The sequence below is a fragment of the Mastigoproctus giganteus genome, chromosome 9 (genome assembly GCF_048544385.1).
Source record: "Mastigoproctus giganteus isolate SK-2022 chromosome 9, ASM4854438v1, whole genome shotgun sequence".
NCBI lineage: Eukaryota > Metazoa > Arthropoda > Arachnida > Uropygi > Thelyphonidae > Mastigoproctus > Mastigoproctus giganteus.
Window position 1 is genome coordinate 76,288,107 of NC_143583.1, and position 25,210 is coordinate 76,313,316.

General features: G+C 39.1%; 1 protein-coding gene across 1 annotated transcript in view; it reads right to left on the minus strand.

The window, feature by feature from the left end:
* The window catches only part of LOC150080467 (transcription factor CP2-like protein 1), a 442,462-nt gene that overhangs the window by 253,648 nt on the left and 163,604 nt on the right, over nucleotides 1-25,210 (minus strand). The window contains exon 5 of the mRNA XM_090380701.1: nucleotides 17,802-18,046. Coding sequence (XP_090236827.1) covers nucleotides 17,802-18,046 — 245 coding nt within the window. The remainder of the gene's footprint in view (nucleotides 1-17,801; nucleotides 18,047-25,210) is intronic.

Consider the following 25,210-nt stretch of genomic DNA (forward strand, 5'->3'; position numbering starts at 1 on the left):
GTCCCTGAAACCCCCAGCACCCAGGCTTCTGCTCATGCTAATAGGGTGGATGGAATCTATCCAGTAGGCTTGACATAGCCGAGTCGTCAGGAGCACAAGCGTTTTTGCGCACGCTCTTCGAGTGGACCAGGGTTCAAGACTGTGAATGCTAAATACAATTAACATTTGTATTGATTGATTTATTGTAAACTCCACTGACCTGGTGCTTGTTCTGGAGTATAAACAAGAACATTTTTTTTTTTTTTTTATATTAAGACAAGCAGCAAATAAAGTAAGCAAAGGCTTAGCCATAATTATAAGAGCATCCTTGGATTCAGGAAAGGTCCGCACAGAGTGGAGTTGTAAATGTATCTCCAAATGGAGTCTGCTGTAAAGGTAGTGGGAGCTAGACATGTTTAAAGCTGGTAAGTGGATTTTCTTATTTAATGATTTGAAATTGTTGTTTTTCTATAACTTTTGATTTAAATTTAGAGGTATAGTATTTTCTTGTGATTTTCTGATTAATTTGTAATCAGAAATTACAAGTGATTCTCCAATTAATTTGTAATCAGAAATTTCAATTTACTCAGCCTTGTAATTGAAAAAAAAAAAAAACCAAGTGGACTTCTGCCGACATTGCAGTTTTCTTGTACCGGTGCAATCAGCATCAGCAGGGGATTAAAAACGATAAAATTATATTAATTAATCAGCGGATTTGACGTAGATAAAATATTGCAAATAGCTACCGGGAGATTTTGAACCATGTAGTTGGGAATAGATAGTTAAATTTATTATCTATTATAACTAATTAGATTTTACAAATGTAACATTGTAACTTACAAACACAACGTTATAACTTAAACTTGACAGGAGATACGAAATTCATATAAAGTTAACTCGGTAGAAGTCAGACGGATGTTACTGCTTATATCACTTCATTGGGGTACTTCTTTATATGTCGGGGAATGAGAGTAGCTCCATGCGGGAGAAGTTTTTACAGCTCCAGCTAATAGAAGTTTTTCTTCAACTTTTGCAGTTTTACTGACTTAAATTGGCATATTAATTTATTTTCTAGAAGTAACTTTATATTCCTAGTTACAATACTTAGTTTAATTTGAACTTAGACAGAGATCTTGTAGGTTATTAGTTAGCATCAGTAAGGGTATCCATGTGTTGGACAAGATTTTGCTGTTCAGGCGAACGCTAAGTTTTTAATTATATTTAACTGTTTTATTGACTTAATTGTTATATTAAATTATTTTCTATAAGTAGCTTTTAGTTAGTAGTCACGCTCCTTGGTTTATTTTGAACTTAGATAAAGATTTTGAAAGTTAATACTGAGCGTCCCTAGATTTTACCATCAGTAACTTGCTGCCATTGTTATACAATATAACGTGTATTCTGAACTAGATAGTGTAAGGTTTAATATAAAACTAGATAGCGAAACACGTAGCACTGTATTAGAAATCTGTTAGCTTAGTATAGTATTATCAATTAATCAGTAAAATTTATTCTTCTTATTAAATTTCATTGTCAATTAAATTATACTTAAATGGAATCATGACTCAGACTAGAGCAGCAAAACAATGCACACAGAATAGCCAGAGTGCCGTAGCTCAGGGGAGAACTGAATGGGTGTGATTCTGAAACGCATCACAGTCTAATAAAATGCACGAAATGTGAAATGTCTGCGGACCTGTCAAGAACAGGATATGATCTAGTCAAGGAGGATGTCTTGTGTGTGTGTGCTAGGTGCACAAACTGTGAGGAAATTAGGCGCCAACTCAGCATTCTGATGAGAATCTATGAGGTTTTGAGATGTAGGGTAGATGCCCTCGAGGAAATTAATAAGAGGGGCCCCATCAAGCTATCAGATGCCTAACTCAATGCCAGAGCTGACTCCTGTGCATCAGGCAACACAACGGCAATCTCCAAAGCAGAATGCACTGGTCCCACAGGAACTAGTTTTTGTTGGTGACTATATTGTCAGGGAGATGGGGAATATATTATGCAAAAAGGATAGATGGAATAGGACCGGGGTAGTTCTGCCAGGGTCAAAAGGTAATGGCGATGTAGAGCAGATATCATCTTTTAAGGGCAGAAAACGTAATATTGTTGTACATTGATACTAATGACATTAAGAGTAAGAGATCTGCAGATTTAATTAACAAGTACAGGTCAATGTTGAAAAAAAGTCACGAGCTAGGGTTGATTTTGAAAGTATCTGCAATTCTACCCAGACACGATAGGAGGGAGCATGTGATGAGAGCACTGACAATCAATTCAGCCCTGGAAAGATTGTGCAAGGCTCACGGGGTGGAATTTCTTTTCAGCATGGTCTATGCTTGCTAACAGTAAAGACTGCTTCTACAGGGATGGGATACACTTAAATAGAAAGGGTGTAAAAAGGATAGATGGAACAGAACCAGGTTATGTCTGCCAGGGACAAAAGTTAATGACGTTGTAAAGAATATGATCTTTTAAGGGCACAAAAGGTGATATTGTTGTACATGTTGGCACCAATGACATTAAGAGTAGCAGATCTGCAGATTTACTTAACAAGTACAGGTCAATGTTGCAAAAAAGTCGTGAATTAGAGTTCAATTTGAAAGTGTCTGCAATTCGGCCCAGACACGATAGGAGGGAGTACATGATGAGAGCCTTGTCAATCACAATTCGACCCTGGAGGATATGTGCAAGGCTCAAGGAGTAAAATTTTTTTCAGCCTGGTCTGCGCTTGTTAACAGGAGAGACTGCTTCTACAGGGATGAGATACACTTAAATAGAAAGGGTGCAAGAATATTTGCTGATGCTATCGAGGCAGTGTTATGTGGGTCGGAAAACTGCTAGCTTGGGGAGATTCACAGACTAAAAGGATAAAAGTAGCTGCAGTCAGGGGTGAAGGTGATTCTAGCACTACTACTATTAGAATTTTTTTTTTTTTTTTTTTTAGGGGCATTAGCAACTAAGGCCATATTGCTAGGGTAACTAATAATACGAGTAGGTACATGTATACTTGCATGTATACCAATGCTAGAAGTACAGTAAATAAATTTGATGAATTTAAGGTGTTGGTCAAGACATCAAAGGCGGATATTGTTGGGATAGCAGACATGGTGTCACACAGATTTAAGGAATGCAGGCCGACCGGGCTAGCCGGGTGGGTAAAGTGCCGGCCTGGCAACCCAAAGGTTGCTGGTTCGATTCCCGCCTCGGGCTTGGATCAAAGTACTGCAAAAACCTTGGGAGGTGCATTATGGCCACAGAAGCCTATGCGCCAACAACTACAAAAAAAAAAAAAAAAAAAAAAAAAAAGGAATGCAGAACTGGAATTTGGGGAGTACAATGTCTACAGAAAGGATAGGAAGGGAGGAGGTGTTATGCTGTTAATTAAGAAAAACATAAAATCAAAAGAAGTTCATCCAGTTGATATAGATGAACAGTGCACTGTTGGGTCAGTTTGGTGTGACACAAGCACTGCAAAAGCAAAAATAAGAATAGGAGTATATTATAGGCCTAATGACTTGAATGAGTACAATGAGCAATTGTACAGAGAAAGAGTGGGCTAGTAAATCAGAATATCTTATAATGGAGGATTTTAACTTCCCAGATATTGACTGGAACTTGTGGGTTGGTCACTCACACAATAGTAAGGCTTTTGTGGATTTATTGGATGAATGTTTTCTGCAGCAGCATGTTCGAGAGGCAACTAGAGAGTGTAATACTCTTGATCTGGTTATCAGCAGTGATCATTCTTGTATTAAAAATTTGCAGATAAAGGAACCACTAGGTGGCAGTGATCACAGTGTACTGATGTGGGATTTACTTAAAGATATAATAACCATCAGGGGTAAAGGAAAGGGTTTTTACTTCCATAAAGGTGAGTACAGTGGTCTCAGACAGTTTTTAAATTCTGTACAGTGGGATCAACAGACGATGTTACCAACAGTAAATTCTAAGTGGGAGGCATTCAAGGAATTAATCGTGGATGCTACTAAAAGTTTCATACCTATTAAGAAATATTGTTCAAGGTTTACGCCTAAAAGGTTATCCAAATGAACTAATGAGATTCGTGACAGAGAAGAAAAATGCATGGGATGCATATAAATTATCAAGCGACTCAGAAGCCTATGGCAGATATAAGCTAGTCTGTAATCAGGTCACAAAGGAGGTGAGGCAGGCGAAGACAGATTATGAGAAATCCTTGGCAAAAGATGCTAAGAAAAACAGCAAGGATTTCTTTACTTATATAAACTCTAAAAGGAAGGGGATGAATCTGATTGGTCCAGTTGATATAGATGGTTCAACTGTTGATGATTCTGCTCAGATAGAAAACAAACTGAATGAGTATTTTGCATCTACATTCACACATGAGGAGTTATTAAGGTTTGAAAATGGAAGAAGGTTATCAAATTGTAGCAGTGTGCTTAATGATTTTGTAATAACTGAGAACAAAGTAGAGGAGAAATTGTTGAAGTTAAACATAAGAAAGGCACCTGGGGTGGATGGGATCAATCCAGTTATATTAAAGGAGGCGGCAATGCAACTAAGCAAACTCTTAGCCATAATTATGAGAGCATCCTTGGACTCAGGGGAGGTCCCCAATGACTGTAGCTGTGCAAATGTATCCCCAATTCACAAAGGGGGGGATCGAAGGGTGACACGAGTAATTACAGACCAGTTAGTTTACCTTCTGTTCCGGGTAAAATAATGGAGTCACTGGCTAAAGATGCACTGCAGGATCATCTAGACAAGACTGCAGCAATAATTCAGACACAGCATGAGTTTGTTAAGGGAAAGTTTTGTCTGACAAATTTGATAGGATATTATGATGTGGTTACAAAAGAACTGGATGCAAAAAATAATTTTGATATCATATACTTGGATTTCAGGAAAGCTTTTGACACTTGCGCATGGAAGACTATTGTACAAATTGGAGCAGAATAGTATTAAGGGTAAGTTGCTACAATGGGTAAAAGGATGGTTAAGTGGGAGAAGACAGAGGGTAGTAATCAATGGGTGCTGTTCTTCATGGGCTTAGAGGGGAACAGGTATCCTGTGTGTTATCAGACTCTCAGCCTAAAACACTGATGGATCCAATATCTCTCTATTACAGAAGATTTAGGAGAAGTCCGGTTGGCCTGCCTCCCTAAAATCCACTCATGCACACCTTCTCGATGGTAAGCCCTGTTATGTCACTTAGGTGGCAACGAACGTGTAGAGTGGTTCTCTTCAAGACGCCTGGTCAGCGTGAAGAGGAAAAGACCAAACCCTCCAGCATGAGAGCACAACAATACAAATGGCCCTCAGTCCCCAGCAGCTTTCACTCTCCTTCTTATGGCAGCGAGAGGATCAGAGTGGAAGCAGAGGGTGCTAAGAATCTCTGGGTATGACCAGGCTGCCATGCACGGAAACTGAACTTGGCCTGTTATAACGTACGATCACTCATCGGTGAAGACAGGATATTACAGCTGGAAAAGGAATTAGAAAATGTGAATTGGAATATCATCGGTTTGGCTGAAACAAGAAGAAGAAATGAATCATTTATAAGTTTATCAAGTGGAAATCTGCTGTACACCAATGGAAACAGTGAAAGGAGTGAAGGTGGAGTTGGGTTTCTGGTCCATAAAGATTTTAAAAACAACATTTTGGAATTCGAAAGTACATCACCAAGGGTGTCAAGACTAATACTCAGGATTTCTAAGAGGTACAAGCTAAAGATTATAATGATTTATGCACCAACATCGAGCCATGATGATGAAGAGGTTGAAGAAATGTACACCAAAACTGAGAGTCTTCTAGATGAGAAGAAAACCCACTACACTATTATAATGGGGGACTTCAATGCTAAGATTGGAAAATGGCAAAACAGCACAGAAAGAGGAAATATAGGAAATTTTGGAATTGGTGAAAGAAATAAAACAGGTGAAAGACTTGTGGAATTTGCAGAATCTCAAGGACTGTCAGTAATGAACACTTTTTTCAAGAAAACGGTGAACAGAAAGTGGACATGGAAGAGTCCAAATGGATTAACAACTAATGAAATCGACTTCATCCTCACTAACAGAAGACATATTGTGAATGATGTTACCGTCCTGAATAAGGTAAATGTTGGAAGTGATCACAGAATGGTAAGATGTACACTTGATATAGATGTAGGAAAGGAAAGGAAAAAACTGACTCGAGTAAATAATACAAAGGTCTTTGAGATAACAGAGGAGAAAAAGCAGTATGTACTGGAACTTAAAAACAAGTTTGGGCTTCTGCAGACTGCTGAGGACCAAGATATCAACGAGGAATATTACAACTTTCTGAAAGTGATAAAGCCCAAGAAACCTATGGGGAAACAGAAATCCAAAGAAGAAAAAATTAGTCAAGAAACACTTGTCATGATGAACCGAAGACGACAAATGGAAAGCGAGAAAAACACTGACAGGGAGAAAATTGAGTATACTGAGTTATGCAAAGCCATTAGAAAGAGACAGAGAGGACATAAGAAGATTTAACACAAGAAAAGTAGAACAAGCATTAAGGGAAAACAAAGGATTTAAATCAGCAGAAATGAGCAGTAATACAGAAAGACAAATGATACTGAAACTGAAGGATAGCGATGGTGTACTTATAAACAGCAGAGAAGGCATAATTCAAATAGCAGAAGACTACTATAGAGAATTATACAAGGAGCGAGGGAATGATACCAGCAGTGGAGAAGATGGATTGCAAAGTAGCAACACATATGACATACCCGATATTCTTCCTGATGATGTAGAACAAGCATTGAAGAAAATGAAGAATCGGAAAGCCCTGGGGGAAGATGAAGTTACTGTAGAGTTGTTAAAATTGGGAGGAAGAGACATAACACAAAAACTGGCAAGGCTCTTCACAAAGTGCATTAGAAAAGGTGTGACGCCTAAGCAGAGGAATAATGCAATCATAGTTTTGCTGCATAAGAAAGGAGATAAATCAGAAATTGGAAATTATAGACCAATTAGCTTGTTATCCAACACGATTGGTGAGGGGAATTGTTTGTTTGTTATTTGGTTTTTAGGAGCATTAGCAACTAAGGCCATATTGCTCCGGGAATATGCGGTGGTCATTCCCTGACCTTTCCGCATCTTCCGTATTTGGTGGTGACGGGCTCGAACCCCGGTCTAATCAAGAAGCGTGTGCTATGCACTGCTGCTCCTTCCCACCTGGCTACGGAGGCAGCTCAGGTGAGGGGAATGAAGGGATTCTCTTACCAAGAGAGGCTTAAGTTTTGCAAATTGCAGTGGCTGGAGACTAGGCACCTGCGCGGTGATCTGATTGAGGTCTATAAGGCCTTGAATGGGTTGAGCACGCTGAATTCTGATGGGATCCTTCCACTTGTTCAGATTACCAACCTACGGGGACATAAGTTCAAATTAAGAAAGGACAGATGTAGAATAGATGTGCGGAAATTTGCCTTTAGCCAGCGGGTGGTTAATTGCTGGAACAAACTTCCATCTGTCGTTGTGGAAGTTGATAGGTTGAATAAATTTAAGGAGGAACTGGACAGGCATTTGGAGGGAATGGTGTGATTTTTTTTTTTTTTTTTTGGCTGATGCTGCATAAGCTCCTACACTTGCTTTCTTGCATCATGTGCCACCACTACTACTACTACTACTACTATCTACAAGTTGTTCACAAGGGTCATTACTAACAGATTAGAAAGAATACTTGATGAGAATCAACCGAAAGAGCAAGCTGGCTTTAGGACAGGATTCTCAACTATGCATCACCTTCACGTAATATCACAGCTAATGGAGAAAGCAAATGAATATAAAACACCATTATGCCTGGCATTTGTGGATTATGAAAAGGCATTTGACTCCATACAGCATAAGGCAATGTTTCGGGCACCGGAAAGACAAGGCATAGATACCCCATATATTATGATTTTGAAGAAAATATACGAGAGTGCTACCTCCTTTATTAGACTAGACAAAGACAGTAGGAAATTTAAAATCGGGAAAGGAGTTCGACAAGGAGACACAATATCTCCGAAGCTGTTTACTGCTGCCCTTGAGGAAGCTTTCAGAAGATTAGACTGGTCGCAGAAAGGAGTCAATGTGAACGGAGAGTACCTAAACCATTTACGATTTGCAGATGACATTGTGGTCATAAGCCACGATCCCAAAGAATTAGAGGGAAATCTTAATCAGTTATGCACAGTTAGTAAGGATTTTGGACTAAAGATGAATATGGCTAAAACAAAAGTAATGATGAACAAGTATGCCACAGAAAGGGAAATAATGATTGAAGGAGCAGTAATTGAAAAGGTGGAGTCATATACTTATCTGGGACAAGTTATTAGCTGTAATAATATAAATGGCTGGAAGTCAAGAGAAGAATAAATTTTGGATGGATAGCATTCAGGAAATATAGTCACATACTGAAGAGCAATATCCCAATTTGTCTGAAACGTAAAATAATGAACCAATGTATACTCTCCACCATGACTTATGGAAGTGAAACTTGGGCACTCACCAAAAGAATTGAAGAGAAGCTGAGAACTACACAGCAAAGAATGGAACAAATTATATTGGGAATCAGACTGTTAGATAAGAAGAGAAACACATGGATTAGGCAGCAAACTCAAATAAAGGACATTCTTATCAAAACTGAAGAACTAAAATGGTTTGGGCAGGACACATAGCTCGAAGACATGATGACAGATGGACTAAATAAATAACAGAATGGTATCCAAGAGGAGCTAGAAGAAAACCTGGAAAACAACAATGGAGATGGACAGATGAAATTCATGAGTTTGTGGGTAGTAAATGGATGGCCATTGCACAAAACAGAAGGAACTGGAAAGTTCCTGGAGAGGCCTTCATCCTGCAGGACGGGTGAAATGGGAAGGTTTTTTTTTTTTTTTTTTTTGCTGATCATCCTGCAGTGGATTGAAAAAGGCTGATGATAATGAATGGGTGAAATGGGAATGTGGGTTTTTTTTTTTTTTTTTGGCTGATGCCATATAAGCTTGCCTCTGCTAATGGTATTTCAAAAGAGGATCAAAGGATGACATCGGCAATTGCAGACCTGTTAGTTTAACTTCTGTTCCACGGAAAATAAAGAAACACTAGAGGATCATCCAGACAAGACTGCAGTTATATTTCAGACAGGCTGGGTTTTTTCAGGGGAAATTTTTATGATCAAATTGATTGTATACTACGATGTGGTCACAAAGGAACTGGGTGCAAAAAATAATTTTGATATTATACACTTGGATTTTATTCACAGGAAAGCTTTAGATACTGTTGTAAATGTGGCAGCCTGCCACATGCATCCGAGGTAAGTGGACACACTTCATCAGGGATCTTCAGTTTAGTGGATTGGATTACTGTTGATTATTGCTTTTAAATATTTCATTTATTTAGTATATTGTTAGATTATTTTGTTATAGGTTTTCCTGTAACAGTTTGATTTTTATAATATTATAGATATCATTTTTTAAAGTTAATTTTCATTGATATTTAGCTAATTTTATAATGGTAATTACGAGATCTGCCTTAAACACATCACAGGGTATCGTGACTCACACGGAAATAGCCGATGGCGATTTACGTGTGAGTCATGATTTATTCCGTTGCTGAACCTGTGGAATGTTTTCCAAGGTCGACCAGGTGACTATTCATAGCTCACCTGGGGATTCTTTTCTTGGTGATCGATGAAGGAGTGCACCGATCTTAAATTACAATTTGTGCACTGATGGAACAATTAGAGTCACTGAAAAAACGGGTGCTTGCCCTCGAGAATAATGCATCTGGGAGCTCTTCAGGGACTCAAGACTCCAGCAATCTACCAAGTAATGCACTCTTGATTCGGGCCTCAAAACAGAAAAACCAAGTGGAAACTACTCTGGTTCAAAAGGACTCTGTTTTATTAGTAGACTCCACTGGGAGGGAAACGGGGAATATTTTTTGTAATAAGGATAGGTGGAGTAGAACCAGGGTATGTCTGCCAGGAGCAACTATTAATGATGTCACCAACAGATTGTCAGATTTTAAAGGGTGTAAAGAGAATATTATTATTCATGTGGGGACTAATGACATTAAACATACACGATCTGACAATTTGTTGGAAAAATACAGAACAATGCTTAGGAAGTGCCGTGAGCTAGGCCACACTGTCTATGTGTCTGCAATTCTGCCCAGATGCGATAGGAGGGATTATATGTTAAAAGCCTTGTGGATTAACTCAAGAGTTGAAGGACTCTGCAAGGCTTTTGGGGAGAAATTTCTAGCAGCTTGGCTCACACTTGTAGGTAGAAGGAATTTGTTTTTTAGAGACGTGATACACTTAAACAAAGGTGGTGCAAAAGTTTTTGCCACTATTATTGAGGATACCTTAAAGGTTCAGGGAAACTGCTAGTTAGGGGGGATGTGGGTAATACTGACACACGTTTATCTGATAATATTAGTCAAAGTAACATTTGAACATACCTCAAGAGTTCTTATCTGTTTCCCCAACTGGACATATTATCTAGATGTTCTGGGGGCAGAAACGTTTCAAGTGAGCGGGTAGCTAATGCCAGGAAAGAGAGCCTAAAAAACTTCAAGGGTTGTGTTAGAGTTGTTAATCTTGTTTGTTTGTTATTTGGTTTTTAGGAGCATTAGCAACTAAGGCCATATTGCTCCGTGAATATGCGGTGGTCATTCCTGACCTTTAGGTATCCTCGGTATTTGGTGGTGACAGGCTCGAACCCCGGTCTAATCAAGAAGCGTGTGCTACTCACTGCTGCTTCTTCCCACCTGGCTATGGAGGCGCCTACAGTAAGTCTTAATTGTTTATATAGTAATGTTAGAAGGGTCGTCAATAAAATGAGCGAATTTGAACTGTTAGTTAAAACAAGTAATGCGGACATAATAGGGCTTACGGAAACGTGGTGCCACCCAGAAATAGGGGATGATGAGTTTGGGTACAGCTTATATAATGTATTTAGGAAGGATCAGGTAGATAGAAGGGGTGGTGGGATAATGCTTCTTATCAGAAGAAGCCTGTGTGCGACGATAGCTTTCCCAGATTCAGACGTTTCACGTGCTAGTACAGAATCTGTATGAGATAGTTGGAAACAAAGGTATAATGCGAGTAGGAGTAATCTACAGACCAGGTGATTGTGAAGATTATAACGAAAGCCTCTACATGCAAATGGGCAAGTAAGCATCAATGTCTTATTATGGGTGATTTCATTTTGCCTCTAATTGACTGGAGAAAATAAGAAGGAAACTCCCATGGTGAACAAAATTTTTTAATCAACTAGATGACTGTTATTTGTATCAACATGTCAGGGAGAGTACTAGAGAAAAGAATATCCCAGACCTCATCATCACACATGAATCAGATGACATAACAGGGCTGACAGTAGAGGAACCAGTAGCAGGAAGTGATCACGGAGTTCTACGGTGGATAATGACGAGAGAGGTAGCAGAAGTATAAGGCAAAGGAGTGGGTTATAATTTCAGAAAAGGAAACTACGATGCCTTAAGGTGCTACATAGCCTCTATTAACTGGGTAGATATCGCACAGAGAATGAATACAATTGAACTGTGGGATGCTTTTAAAACATTAATCACGGACTCCTTGAATGAATGCGTATTTACCATTAAAAAAAATACTGCATGAGGAGTGTTCTAAGCTGGATGAATAGTGAAGTTGCCACATTGCTTGAGCAGAAAAAGGTGGCATGGAAAGGTTACAGAGCAATAAAAAGTACTGAAGCCTATAACAGCTACAAGGTGATGTGTAATAGAGCCACAGAAAAGGTTCGACAGGCAAAGGCAGTTTATGAGAAATCACTAGCAAACAGAGCAAAGAGGGGGATAAGGAATTCTTCACATATATAAATGCTAAGAAGAGCAGTGCAAACCAGATTGGACCTTTATTAAAGGGAAAGGGGATAGTATTAAATACACCAGCTGCCATTGCAGATGAACTCAATAGTTATTTTGCATCGATATTTACAGATGAAAAACCTTTTGTGGCAATGGGAAATTGCGGGAGCGAAGTTGAAAAATATGTAATTAATGATATTGAAATTTCGCAAGATTATTTAATAAAAAAACTTTCGAGCCTACAGGCTAGTAAGGCTCCTGGAGTTGATGGAATATACCCTATAATCTTAAGGGAGGCGGCAAGTGAGTGCATTGAACCATTGAGGCTAATCATGCGAGCATCACTAGACTCTGGGGAGATTCCGTTGGATTGGAAAAGTGCCAATGTATCTCCCATACATAAGGGTCGGTCTAAGACTGAAGTGTGAAATTATCGACCTGATCACTCTGACTTCAGTGGTGGGGAAAATCATGGAGGCAATGATCAAGGGTGGAATTTAGGATCATTTGGATAGAATTGAAATTCTCAAGGATAGTCAGCATGGTTTTGTAAAGAGAAAATCATGTTTTACAAATCTGGTTCGCTATTTTGAAAGGGCCACTCATGAGCTGGATTTAGGGAATAATTTCGATTTTGTTTATTTAGATTTCAGCAAAGCTTTTGACTCAGTCCCAAATGAGTGGTTGCTTTATAAGCTGGAACAGGTTGGAATCACTGGGAAAATCCTTAGCTGGATATCAGAATGGCTTCAGGGCAGGAGGCAGAGGGTTGGATAAATGGTTATTCCTCAGATTGGGTTGATGTATGAAGTAGGATTCTCCAAGGATCAGTATTAGGACCACTGTTGTTTTAAATTTTCATAAACGACATTGATGAAGGGATAGAGGGTGTGATGTCCAAATTTGCAGATGATATTAAAATTGGTAGAGTAGTTAATGATCACTGTCAAGCTGAGCTTCTTCAGAGAGACCTAGATTGACTTCAGGAATGGTCAGAAAAATGGCAGCTATGCTTAATCCAACAAAGTGTAAGGTATTACACCTGGGAAACAGTAATCCCAAAAAAACTTATTCACTTGGTGGAGTTCAACTAAACCCAGTTCTGGAGGAAAGAGACTTGGGTGTTACGATACAGTCAGACATGAAATTCTCTGAGCATTGTAAACAGGTTGCAAGGAAGGTCCATGGTGTCCTATCGATGATCTATCGAACTTTTGCAAGTAGAGATAGGGACGTGATAATCCCATTATATAAGGCTTTTGTTAGATCACACTTGGAATACCGTGTTCAAGTATGGAGACCACACCTAAAGAAAGATATCGAGCTTCTTGAAAGGGTGCAAAGACGGGTAACTCGCCTGGTGAGATTGGCAAAAGGGTGCCCTTATGAAGAAAGACTTTGAATATGTGGATTGCAGAGTTTGGAAACTAGACACCTTAGAGGAGATTTGACTGAGGTGTTTAAGGCTCTGAGAGACATCAGTAAAATGAATGAGGATGAAATTTTCAAGATTATAAACGATGCTAGAACTAGGGGACATAAATTCAAAGTTACGGGAGGGGGAGAGACTTTTAGATTGGACTGTAGGATGTTTTATTTTAGCCAGCGAGTTATAAATTACTGGAATAAGTTGCCTACGTGGGTGGTAGAGGCTGACAGTGTTGGGAAATTCAAAGGTCATCTGGATAGTACCTTCGGGTGAGGGAAACACATAGGATGATAGGTTTAATTTCCTTTTCTTTTATTAATTATTATTATTTTTTTTTATCATTGTTTTATTCGGTTTCTTTTTTGGCTGGTGCAGCATAAGCCATAGGCTTTCTTGCACCATGTGGCCATTACTAATACATGGGAGACTGCTATACAAATTGGAGCAGTATGGCATTAATGGGAAAATGCTGCTATGGATAAAGGGATGTCTGAGTGGTAGAAGACAGAGAGTGGCAAACAATGGACATTGCTCTTCGTAAACTAATATTATCAGTGGAGACCCCCAGGGTTCAGTGTCGGGTGTTAGTAATTTTATCAGTATATTGTTAGTAGAAAATATATGTTATTAAATATCAGAAACAATTATTGTTATTGTTTCTAATATTTATTTATGATATTAGTGTAGGTTTTTTATGTTTAATATTTTTGTTAAAACAGAATCTCTGGGGGGAAAAAAAATGGAAACTAAAAATTTATCCTAACAACTTTAATGAAACAACAGTGTGAATAATGAGGGGAAAATCAATAATCCTGTAGCTATCTTTGCCGTATCCCTTAAATAATAATATTAGATATATGATATGGTTCTGAAGACACACAAATCAGGTATAAATGTACATTATACTAATTAATACTTGTGATTGTTGAAAACCTATAAGGTCAAAATTAATGAATTTATAATTAAGGTAAAATCTATTTGCTTGATGACACTCAAACTTCATGACACATAAACACAACAAATCTGCATGACAAGTAAATGGGCAAAAAATATTTTCAACAAAAAAAATCTTAACCGCAGAACTGTTTACCAGCAAGTCACTTCACTTTTTTAAAAACGAATTTCCACTGAAATCACATATGCAAAAATTTAAGTTTAAGGTATCACAAAAGATAAAACCTAAATGAATACAAAAAATGGGTTTAAACAGCATTTATAATTTAAAATCTTTAGATTTATAAGTAATTACTGCAATCCATATGCATTTTGTAAAAAAACATATTTCATCATTATGTAAATCAGTATGTTCTGAAACATATAAACTTTTGTAATAATAATAATATTATTATTACTGCTCTTATATTATTTCTCCCTGATTGGGGGTTCCACCTCGTGATGGGTATTGCTACCAAGTACACAGGGTGGTTGTTGTTATGTCTGATGTTACTGTTGGTCGAGGAACTCTCTGACAATCCTACAAGTGTTCAGGATTGTGACTTTCTGGAGTTCCTTGTAGGTGTTCGCTGGGAGACCTATTGCTGCTAGGCTGTTATTTAGGGCCTTTGGCACCATACCTGTGGTTGATATGATGATCAGGATGGTCATTGCTTGTTGCATATACCACATCTCTTTTCTCCTGTCTTAGATTTGTGTACTTCCTCATTTTTTCCCCATGGGTTTTCTGCAGGTTGCCAGTGTTGGGTACTGCTGTGTCAATCAGATAGGTAGCCTTTTCCTTCTTGTCCACAAGGGTTATGTCCAGTCTGTTGTGCGGGATTGTCCTATCCATTATTATGGCGCGGTCCCGGTACGGCTTGTGGGTTTGGGTCTCTAGTACTGCCTGGGGTTCGTACTTGTAGTACAGTACACTTTCTTTGATCAACTGGTATTTCCTTGCTAGCTTCTGATGTATTATCTAGGCTACCTGGTCGTGTCTATGAATGTACTCAGTCTGGGTGATCACCTTGCATCCAGCGGTGATGTGTTGGATCGTTTCTGAGGCCAGGTGGCATCGTCGACATGTGTCATCTAACACTCCGGGCTCCTTGGCGATGTATTTTCTATAGTTTCTGGTGTTCATTACCTGGTCTTGGATGGCGAGCATGAATCCTTCAGTCTCGGGGAAGAACATCCCGCTCGTGAGCCATGCACTGGAAGCAGTTTTATCTATGTGACCCTGATGGAGATCATTATAGTGTCTGCCATGGAGTGTCTTCTCTGCCCATCTTTCTTGCTTTGTTTGTATCTCCTGGTTGGGGAGGACTCCTCGCTTAGGCTGAGTGGAGTATACCACTTGTCTATCTTCCTTATGGCCTGGTGGAGTGCTGCTGTGTGTTTCTGGAAGTAATTCTTCAGGTTAACTATCGCTGTCTTCTGTTTCTCAATGAGGTCTACAGGCCCCATCCTCCTTCTTCCTGGGCAATTGTCAGTCTCTCCACGGCAGCTCTCGGGTGGTGTTGGCGGCTCTTGGTCATCATTGTCCTTGTCTTTCTCATGATATCCTCCAGCTCGGTGTTAGTCCAATCTATGACCCCGAAGGAGTACATTAGCACGGGGACTGCATAGGTGTTTATGGCTTTAACAATGTTCCCTCCATTCAGCTTTGCATTCAGCAGGTTTCTAAACCTCTGATGGTATTTTTCGGTCAGGCAGGCCTTAATTTCCTTGTGCTGTAACTGCTGAGCCTGCATGATCCCCAGGTATTTGTAGGCCTCTCCCTCTGCCATGGCTTTACCACTCTGCAGCTGGTAGTTTCCGTTGACTAATTTTCCCTGATGCAATCCGTGGGTCTTGCATTTGTCTAGACCAAATTCCATCCTAATATCCTTGCTGAATTCTTCGGTGATCTGGAGTAATTGCTGAAGTTGCTTCTCGGTTTCCGCGTAGAGCTTGATGTCATCCATATACATCAGGTGGGTGAAGGTGTACAGGTTCTTCCTTCCTTCTTTGAGGTTATACCCATACTTGCTACTGTTGAGCATGGTAGATAGCGGGTTAAGTGCTAGACAGAACCAGAATGGGCTCAGGGCATCTCCCTGAAAGATTCCTCTCCTGATGGGGATTGGCCTGGTTGTGATGTTTTCGACCTTAATGGTGGTACTCCATTTCGCCAATGTTTCTCCTAGGAAGCTTGTCACTATCGAACTGACTTTGTAGATTTTCAGTGCCTCTATTAGCCAGCTATCAGGCACAGAGTCGAAGGCCTTGTGGTAATCGATGTAGGCTGTGTACATGTTGCGGCGCTTCTTGTATGCTTGCTCCATAACCGCAGCATCAATGGTTAATTGCTCCTTGCATCCTTTCTGCTGTTTGGCCATTATGCTCTGGCTCTCCAAGTGGTCTGATATCTTCCTGGTTATGCAGCTGGTCAGGATCTTGTACATTGTTGGAAGGCAGGTGATTGGCCTATATTTCGCTGGGTTTCTTGTATCTTCGTCTTTAGGCTTCAGATATATGATTCCTTGAGTGAGAAACTTCGGGATTGTCTCTGGGTGCCTTATCATTTGCGTGAACTGCTCTGCCAGGTGCTTCTGTGTGCAAGTGAGCTTCTAGTACCAGTAGTTGTGGACATTATCTACTCTCACAACTGGAGTTCGCCAGTTGTGAGAGTTCTTGATCATCTGTTTTACTTCTTCCTGAATCTCCCATCCTCTCATTTCTTGTACGTTCTTGGTTTTCTTGCGTTCTAGTTCTATCCAGGTTGCTCGGCTGTTATGTTTTATTTCCCTGCTCCATATGTTTTCCCATAAATCCTCAATCGTCTTCTTCTTGGGTGGTCCGTTCCCTTGTTTCCCGTCTTCTCCGAGATTCCTGTAGAAACCTCTTTGGTCCTCATCAAAGATTTGGTTGTTTATTTTCCTCTTGAAGTTCTCTTTGTATCGGCGTAGTCTCTTGCTGAGTGCAAGGAGGTTCTGCTTCAATGTGTCCAAGTACTCTCCTATTCTCTGATTTTTTGTCTCATGTTTGCTGTGGACGCTATCTCTCTCTCTCTCTCTTGAGGATGTTCTTCACTTTTCCAATTAATTTCTTACTCCTATTGCCCCGTTGGAACTGTCAATTGGCCTATCTTGACTCTTAATTCTTCTATTTTCCCAAGTTGGTGGTTCCTTCTATTTTCAGTTCTTCTGCTGCTGGTCTCTCGCTTTTCTTCCATTAATCCTCGTGGCTGCTACCACAGCACAATACACGACTGTGTGGATGGCCTCCAGTGTTGCACCACTGCTGTCGAGGTAATGTGGTATTACATCGACAGCAATGGTATTAAATTGTATTAAATATTAATTCCAATTCTTATTTTTAACATTATCTAAATAATTTACTAGCAAAAAAATTAGGTAACATTTCTTTCACATCCCCCCTCTCTCCTCCACACAAAATCTGTCATACTGTTATATATAAAATGCTAAATTTGTTATTAACTTAAATTAACTCATACAATAATCAGCTTTATATATTACCTAAACTGTCTTTCCTATTTTAATTAAACTTCCCAACTAATTATTAGTATTAAAATATTCAAGACTATATCTTGATCTCACCTTGGTTCAAATAAGTAAGAGTTTCTTCATGAATTTTTGTGGCAATAGATGTAGCTGCTCCTAAGACATACTGAAAACATGACCCCGAAGCAGAAGATGATTCCTCACTTAGCGACACAGGAGATGGACAGGCAGAAGAAAGTTGCAGCATCTGTGAGAGAAGCAAACTATGCACCACATTAAATGGAGGTGAAGACTGGCTTTCTGAAGATCGTAATTCAGGTGCAGAGGAACTATGACGGCAACTATCAGATTACAGAGTGAAAGTAAATCATAAAATAAAACTGACATTTTTAAAAACATTACATTAGCCAATTTTAATAAGTTTTAAATAAGTAATTATTAAAATGGCTAATAGTCTTACAAGAGAAAGAGCAAAAAAAAAAAAAAATCTAGAGATTAAAATGCCAGAGATCTCACTTTGTGAGATTAGGATATAATCACATTGATCTCATCTTTATTTCCCAACAGTCGGTTTAGATACATTTAAGTTTAATTATAGATCAAAGAACTACAACTTACTTTTACACCTAATGCCATTTATGGTTAATATTCAAAATTCAATTATAAATAAAAACATGTCAAGCAAACTTAGATATGATATTAACTTACTCAAATACATCCAACTGATCTGAATCAGATATTTCAATTACAAAATTTTCCAAAATCAGTTGCAAATATTGTGATTAATCCTAATGCACCACGTCACATGCAACCAAATAATTAGCATTAGTAGAGGCATATGATGCAAGAAAGCAAGCTTATATAGCATCAACTAAAAAAAAAAAAAAAAAAAAAAAAAAGTTCCCGTTTCGACCATCCATTCACTCCAAAGTTTGTCTAGTTCAGCCTTGAATTTATTTAAGCTGTCAACTTCCACAACGACAGATGAAAGCTTGTTCCAGCAATCAACCACCCGATGGCTAAAGGCAAATTTCTATTCTACAACTGTTCTACATCTATTCTACTGTCTTTCCTCAATTTGAATTTATGCTCCAATTACACAACCTCACATGTGTAATTGGAGCAAGAGGAAGAATCCCATAAACATTGAACTTGCTCAATCCATTCAAATCTTTAAACACCCCAATCAGATCACCTCACAGGCGCTTAGTCTCCAGATGTTGCAATTTGCAGAACTGAAACAAACACCCTTTTGTTTCCCTCACCAACCTCACTGCCCTTCTCTGTACATATTTATTCCAGCAGTTCTACATCCTTCCTAAAATGAGGCCTCCAGCCCTGAATGCACTACTCAAGGTGTATCCTGACCACTGCCTTATACAAGGGAATAATTACCTCCTTATCCCAGCTAGCAAAATTCCTATATATCATTGACAAGACCCCAAGTGCTACTCGTGCAGCCTGTCTGTAACTCAGAAAACTTCATATCTGACTGCACAATTATCCCCAAGTCTTTTTCATTCTCTACTACCCAGAGTGCACCGCACAGTTGGTATGTTACTCTGGGGTTACTGCTACCCATATGCAGTCCTTTGCTTATGTTAAACTTCAATTGCCACCTCTCAGGCCATCTGCTCAACTTTTCAAGATCCTGTTGTAGTAGTGTATCATCTTTACTGTCATTAACAACTCTACCAACCTTTGCATCGTCTGAAAACTTGGACATTAAGCCTGATATACTTTCATCAATATTATTGATAAATATACAAAACAACAGAGGGTCCAACATTAAACCCTGGGTAGATAAACTAACAACATTAGTCCAAGAAGAGCAGTGTCCATTGATTACCACTCTCTGTCTTCTCCCACTCAACCATCATTTTATCATCCTCATTCATTTTACTATTGCTTCTCAGAGTCTTAAATGCCTCAATAAAACACCCAATCAAGTCACCTCTAAGGTGCCTAGTTTCCAAGCTGTGCAACCCATATATTTGAAGTCTTTCATCATAAGGAAATCCTGTTGCCACACTAGCCAGGAAAGTTACCCATCAGTGGACCCTTTCTAAAAAGTCTATATCTTTTTTTAGGTGCAGTCTCCACACTTAAACACAGTATTCCAAGTGTGGTCTAACAATAGTCTAATATAATGGGATTACAACATCTTTATATCTATTAGCAAATGTTCAAAAAATCATTGATAGGACACCATGGGCTTTCCTTGCAACCTGTCTACTATGCTCAGAAAACTTCATGTCTCATCGTAACGCAACTCCAAGTCCCTTTCTTCAACTACTGACTTAAATTCAACTACACCAAGTATATAACTTATTTTGGCATTACTGTTCCCCAGGTGTAAGATCTTACATTTTGCGGGATTAAAGCATAGCCGTCACTTAATTTTAATGAATTTGAAGTGTTGGTCAAGACATCAAAGGTGGATATTGTTGGGATAGCAGAGATGTGGTGTCACACAGATATAAGGAATGCTGAACTGGAATTTGGGGAGTACAATGTGTACAGAAAGGATAGACAGGATAGAAAGGGAGGAGGTGTTATGCTGTTAATTAAGAAAAACAAAATCAAAAGAAGTGTATCCAGTTGATATAGATGAACAGTGCACTGTTGAGTCAGTTTGGTTCGACATAAGCACTGCGAAAGCAAAAATAAGAATAGGAGTGTGTTATAGGCCTAATGACTCGAATGAGTACAATGAACAATTGTACAGAGAAATAGAGTGGGCTAGTAAATTGGAATGTCTTATAATGAGGATTTTAACTTCCCAGATATTTGACTAGAACTTGTGGGTTGGTCACTCACACACTAGTCAGACTTCTGTGGATTTATTGGATGATTGTTTTCTGCAGCAGCATGTTCGAGAGGCAACGAAAGAAAGTAATACTCTTGATCTGGTCATCAGCAGTGATCATTCGTGTATTAAGAATTTGCAGATAAAGGAAACACTAAGTTCCAGTGATCACAGTGTACTGATGTGGGATTTACTTAAAGATTTAATTACCATCAGGGGTAAAGGAAAGGGTTTTTGCTTCCGTAAAGGTGAGTTCAGTGGTCTCCGACAGTTTTTAAATTCTGTACAGTAGGATCAACTGACGATGTTACCAACAGTAAATTCTAAGTGGGAAGCATTCGAGGAATTAATCGTGGATGCTACTAAAATTTCATACCTATTAAGAAATATTGTTCAAGGTTTAGGCCTAAATGGTTATCAAATGAACTAATGAGACTCGTAACAGAGAAAAAAAATGCATGGGATGCATATAAATTTTCAAGCGACACAGAAGCCTATGGCAGATATAAGCTAGTCTGTAATCAGGTCACAAAGGAGGTTAGGCAGGCGAAGACAGATTATGAGAAATCCTTGGCAAAAGATGCTAAGAAAAACAGCAAGAATTTCTTTACTTATATAAGCTCTAAAAGGAAGGGGATGAATCTGATTGGTCCACTTGACAACGATGGATCAACCATTGATGATCCTGCTCAGATAGCAAACAAACTGAATGAGTATTTTGCATCTACATTCACACATGAGGAATTATTAAGGTTTGAAAATGGCAGAAGTTATCAAATTGTAGCAGGTTACTTAATGATTTTGTAATAACCGAAAGCAAAGTGGAGGAGAAATTGTTGAACTTAAACATAAGAAAAGCACATGGGATCTATCCAGTTATATTAAAGGAGGTGGCAAAGCAACTAAGCAAACCGTCAGGGGAGGTTCCCACGGACTGGAGATGTGCAAATGTATCCCCAATTCACAAAGGGGGATCGAAGGGTGACACGGGTAATTACAGACCAGTTAGTTTAACTTCTGTTCCGGGTAAAATAATGGAGTCGCTGGTTAAAGATGCATTGCAGGATCATCTAGAGAAGACTGCAGCAATAATTCAGACACAGCATGGGTTTGTTAAAGGAAAGTCTTGTCTGACAAATTTGATAGGATATTATGATGTGGTTACAAAGGAACTGGATGCAAAAAATAATTTTGATATCATATATTTGGATTTTAGGAAAGCTTTTGACACTGTTGCGCATGGAACACTATTGTACAAATTGGAGCAAAATGGTATTAAGGGTAAGTTGCTACAATGGATAAAAGGATGGTTAAGTGGTAGAAGACAGAGGGTGGTAATCAATGGGTGCTGCTCTTCGTGGACTAATGTTATTAGTGGAGTCCCACAGGGTTCGGTGTTAGGTCCACTGTTGTTTTGTATTTATCAATGATATTGATGAAGGTATATCACGCTTAATGTCGAAGTTTGCAGATGATACAAAGGTTGGAAGGGTTATTAATGACAGTAATGGCAGTGTGCTACTGCATCAGGATCTAGGTAATTTGGGCAGATGGGCTAAGAAGTGGCAACTGAAGTTTAACCTTGACAAATGCAAAGTACTGCATATGGGTAGAAGTAACCCCAGAGAAACGTACCAACTGTGTGGTACTACACTTAAGGTGGTAGAAAATGAAAAAGACCTGGGAGTAATTGTGCAGGCAGATATGAAGTTTTCTGAGCAATGCAGACAGGCTGCCAGGGCAGGTCATGGGGTTTTATCAATGATATATAGGAATTTTGCTAGCAGGGAGACGGAGGTGATTGTCTCTCTGTATAAGGCAATGGTCAGGCCACGCCTTGAGTACTGCGTACAGGTCTGGAGGCCTCATTTTAGGAAGGATGTAGATTTACTTGACCGTGTACAGAGAAAGGCAACAAGATTGGTGAGGGGAATGAAGGGATCCTCTTACCAAGAGAGGCTTAAGTTCTGCAAATTGCAGTGGCTGGAGACTAGCCACCTGCGCGGTGATCTGATTGAGGTGTATAAGGCCTTGAATGGGTTGAGCACGCTGAATTCTGATGGGATCCTTCCACTTGTTCAGATTACGAACCTAAGGGGGCATAAATTCAAATTAAGAAAAGACAGATGTAGAATAGATGTGTGGAAATTTGCATTTAGCCAACGGGTGGTTAATTGCTGGAACAAACTTCCATCTGTCGTTGTGGAATTTGATAGGTTGAATAAATTTAAAGAGGAACTGGACAGGCATTTGGAGGGAATGGTGTGTTTTTTTTTTTTTTTTTTTTTTTGGCTGATGCTGCATAAGCTCATACACTTACTTTCTTGCATCACATGCCACTACTACTACTTTTCTGACCATTGCTGAGTCTATCTAAGCCACTCTGAAGAAGCTCTACTTAGCAGTGATCATTAACTACTCTACCAATCTTTACATCAGCAAATTCAGACATCACACCCTTTTCCCTTCATCGATGTCATTTAAAAAAATCAAAAACAACATGGTCACAATACTGATCCTTGGGTAACTCCACTTCTTACGATAACCCAATCTGAGGAATAACTATTTATCGCAGCCCTCTGCCTCCTGCCCTAAAGCAATTCTATTAACCATCTAAGGTTTTTTCCTGTGATTCCAACCAGTTCCAGATTATAAAGTAACCCTTTATATGGGACTGAGTCAAATAGGTGGTAGATGACTTTCATCAACCGGTGAAATACCACCACTTTGCTTATTGGAGGCTTGAAGTGGTGAAACCCATGTTTAGTCTCTAGAGCAAAGTTTCCGGCATCCCCTCCCCCCATACTTCTCCTTTAACCCATGCATGGTACTAAGTACTATAGGTTTTGATACCTTTCGTGTTTGGGGTTTTCATAAAAAAAAAAAAAAAAAAAAGCTTTTCTGAAATCCATATAAATAATGTTGAAATTATTTCCAATATCCAGCTCATGAGTGACTCTGTCAAAATAACTAATCAGATTTGTTAAACATGGTTTTCCCTTTACAAACAATACTGTGCATCCTTCAGAATTCTATTTTTGTCCATTCCTAGTCTCCGTCACTTCCATCATGCAGTATGACTGATGACTTTTGAGGTTATGATGGACATCATGGCGAAATCCAAACTTCCTTACATTTCAAGGGTACAGCTCTAAAACGGTGTTTGTGAGCAGGACACTAGTTAGTACACTGGACTGAAACTATTGGTAACTCTCTGGAGGAGGCTTCCGGATCATCTAGTGTCTAATCTTGCTACTTCTACTCCACCAGATAGTGACCGGAGGGAGTTTGAATAGTGTGTATACGTGGAGCATTGTCGAAGCCACATTATGTTAAGGATCTAGGTATATTCTTACCATTCATACACCATATCCAAAAATTTCATTACTTCATACAGCATTCCCCCCCCCACTTTTTCTTGCTATTGAATACACCATGAATTGTCAAAGTAATACAGCAAGCTTATCTGCGAAAAGATCTAAACCTTCCAAACACTCCCTAGTTCATTTCACAAATATACGTGGTCTCATTTCTAATCTCAATAATGTCCATTTCCGCTTACAGTCTGCCAAACCCCCATGTACATTTTCTGACAGAATCTCAGTTATCGAGTGATTCAACCACTGCTCATCTCGGTTGCCCAAACTATTTGCTGTACGATTCCTTTCCCCTCTAAGGTGGTACTTGTGCATATGTCCGTTCCGATATTCCGTCAGAGACATGGTAATTTGGAATCTCCTCTTTTCGATCTTCTCTGGCTTAAAATCTCTCTACCTCATTCTGTCAAATTCATCTGTTGTCTCTATTGTTCTCCCACTCCACTAATCAGTTGGAACTCTTTGACTTCCTCTTGCAACTTAACTTTCTCCAGTCCAACTTTGCTAACAGTGAGGTAATTTTCCTTGGTGATTTCAATGTTCACAACTCCAGCTGACTTCCGTTCTCTAGTCACACAGATCCAGCTGGCCGAGATGCTGAGACTTTCACAATTACTGGTGATCTCACACAGATTGTTCATTTACCTACCAGAATGCCCAGAAATCAAAACCATACAGCCAACACGCTTGATCTTTTTCTCACAAACAACATTTCTAAGTACACGGTCAAAGTGAGTGGTCCTTTAGGCACCTCACATCACAATTTGGTGATTGTCTCTTCTCCAATGGAGCCTCTATCTCATGACTATTCCCAACCTTGTGGTCTTTGGCATTACAAGAATGCAAAATGGAATGCCCTACAAGATTTCTTTTCTTCTTTTCCCTGGTCGGATTACTGTTTCAAAACGTATGATGTTAATGTTTGTTCAGATCATGTCAGTGAAATTATTCTTGTACGAATGGAATCCTTTATTCCACAATCCACTTTAAAATCTCTTCCTTTATTGGAAAACCTTGGTTTTCCAATAAATGTGGTAAGGCCGTTCATGAGAAGAATGTTGCATATCGTAATTGGTTTGTTTCCAATTCTTCAGTTTCATTTTCTGTGTACACCAAAGCTTGCAACAATTGTAAAACAGTTATTAACCAGTCCAAACTAGGTTTTGCACACGCTAAGAGAAGAAAACTTGCTTCTTGCCCTAATGGTAGCCGAGAATTCTGGTCTCTTGCCAAAGCTACTTGCTGCAACTTTTGCCCATCTCTGCCCCCTCTTCTGTCAAAACCAGATGGTTCTATTGTCACTTCAGCCAAGGATAAAG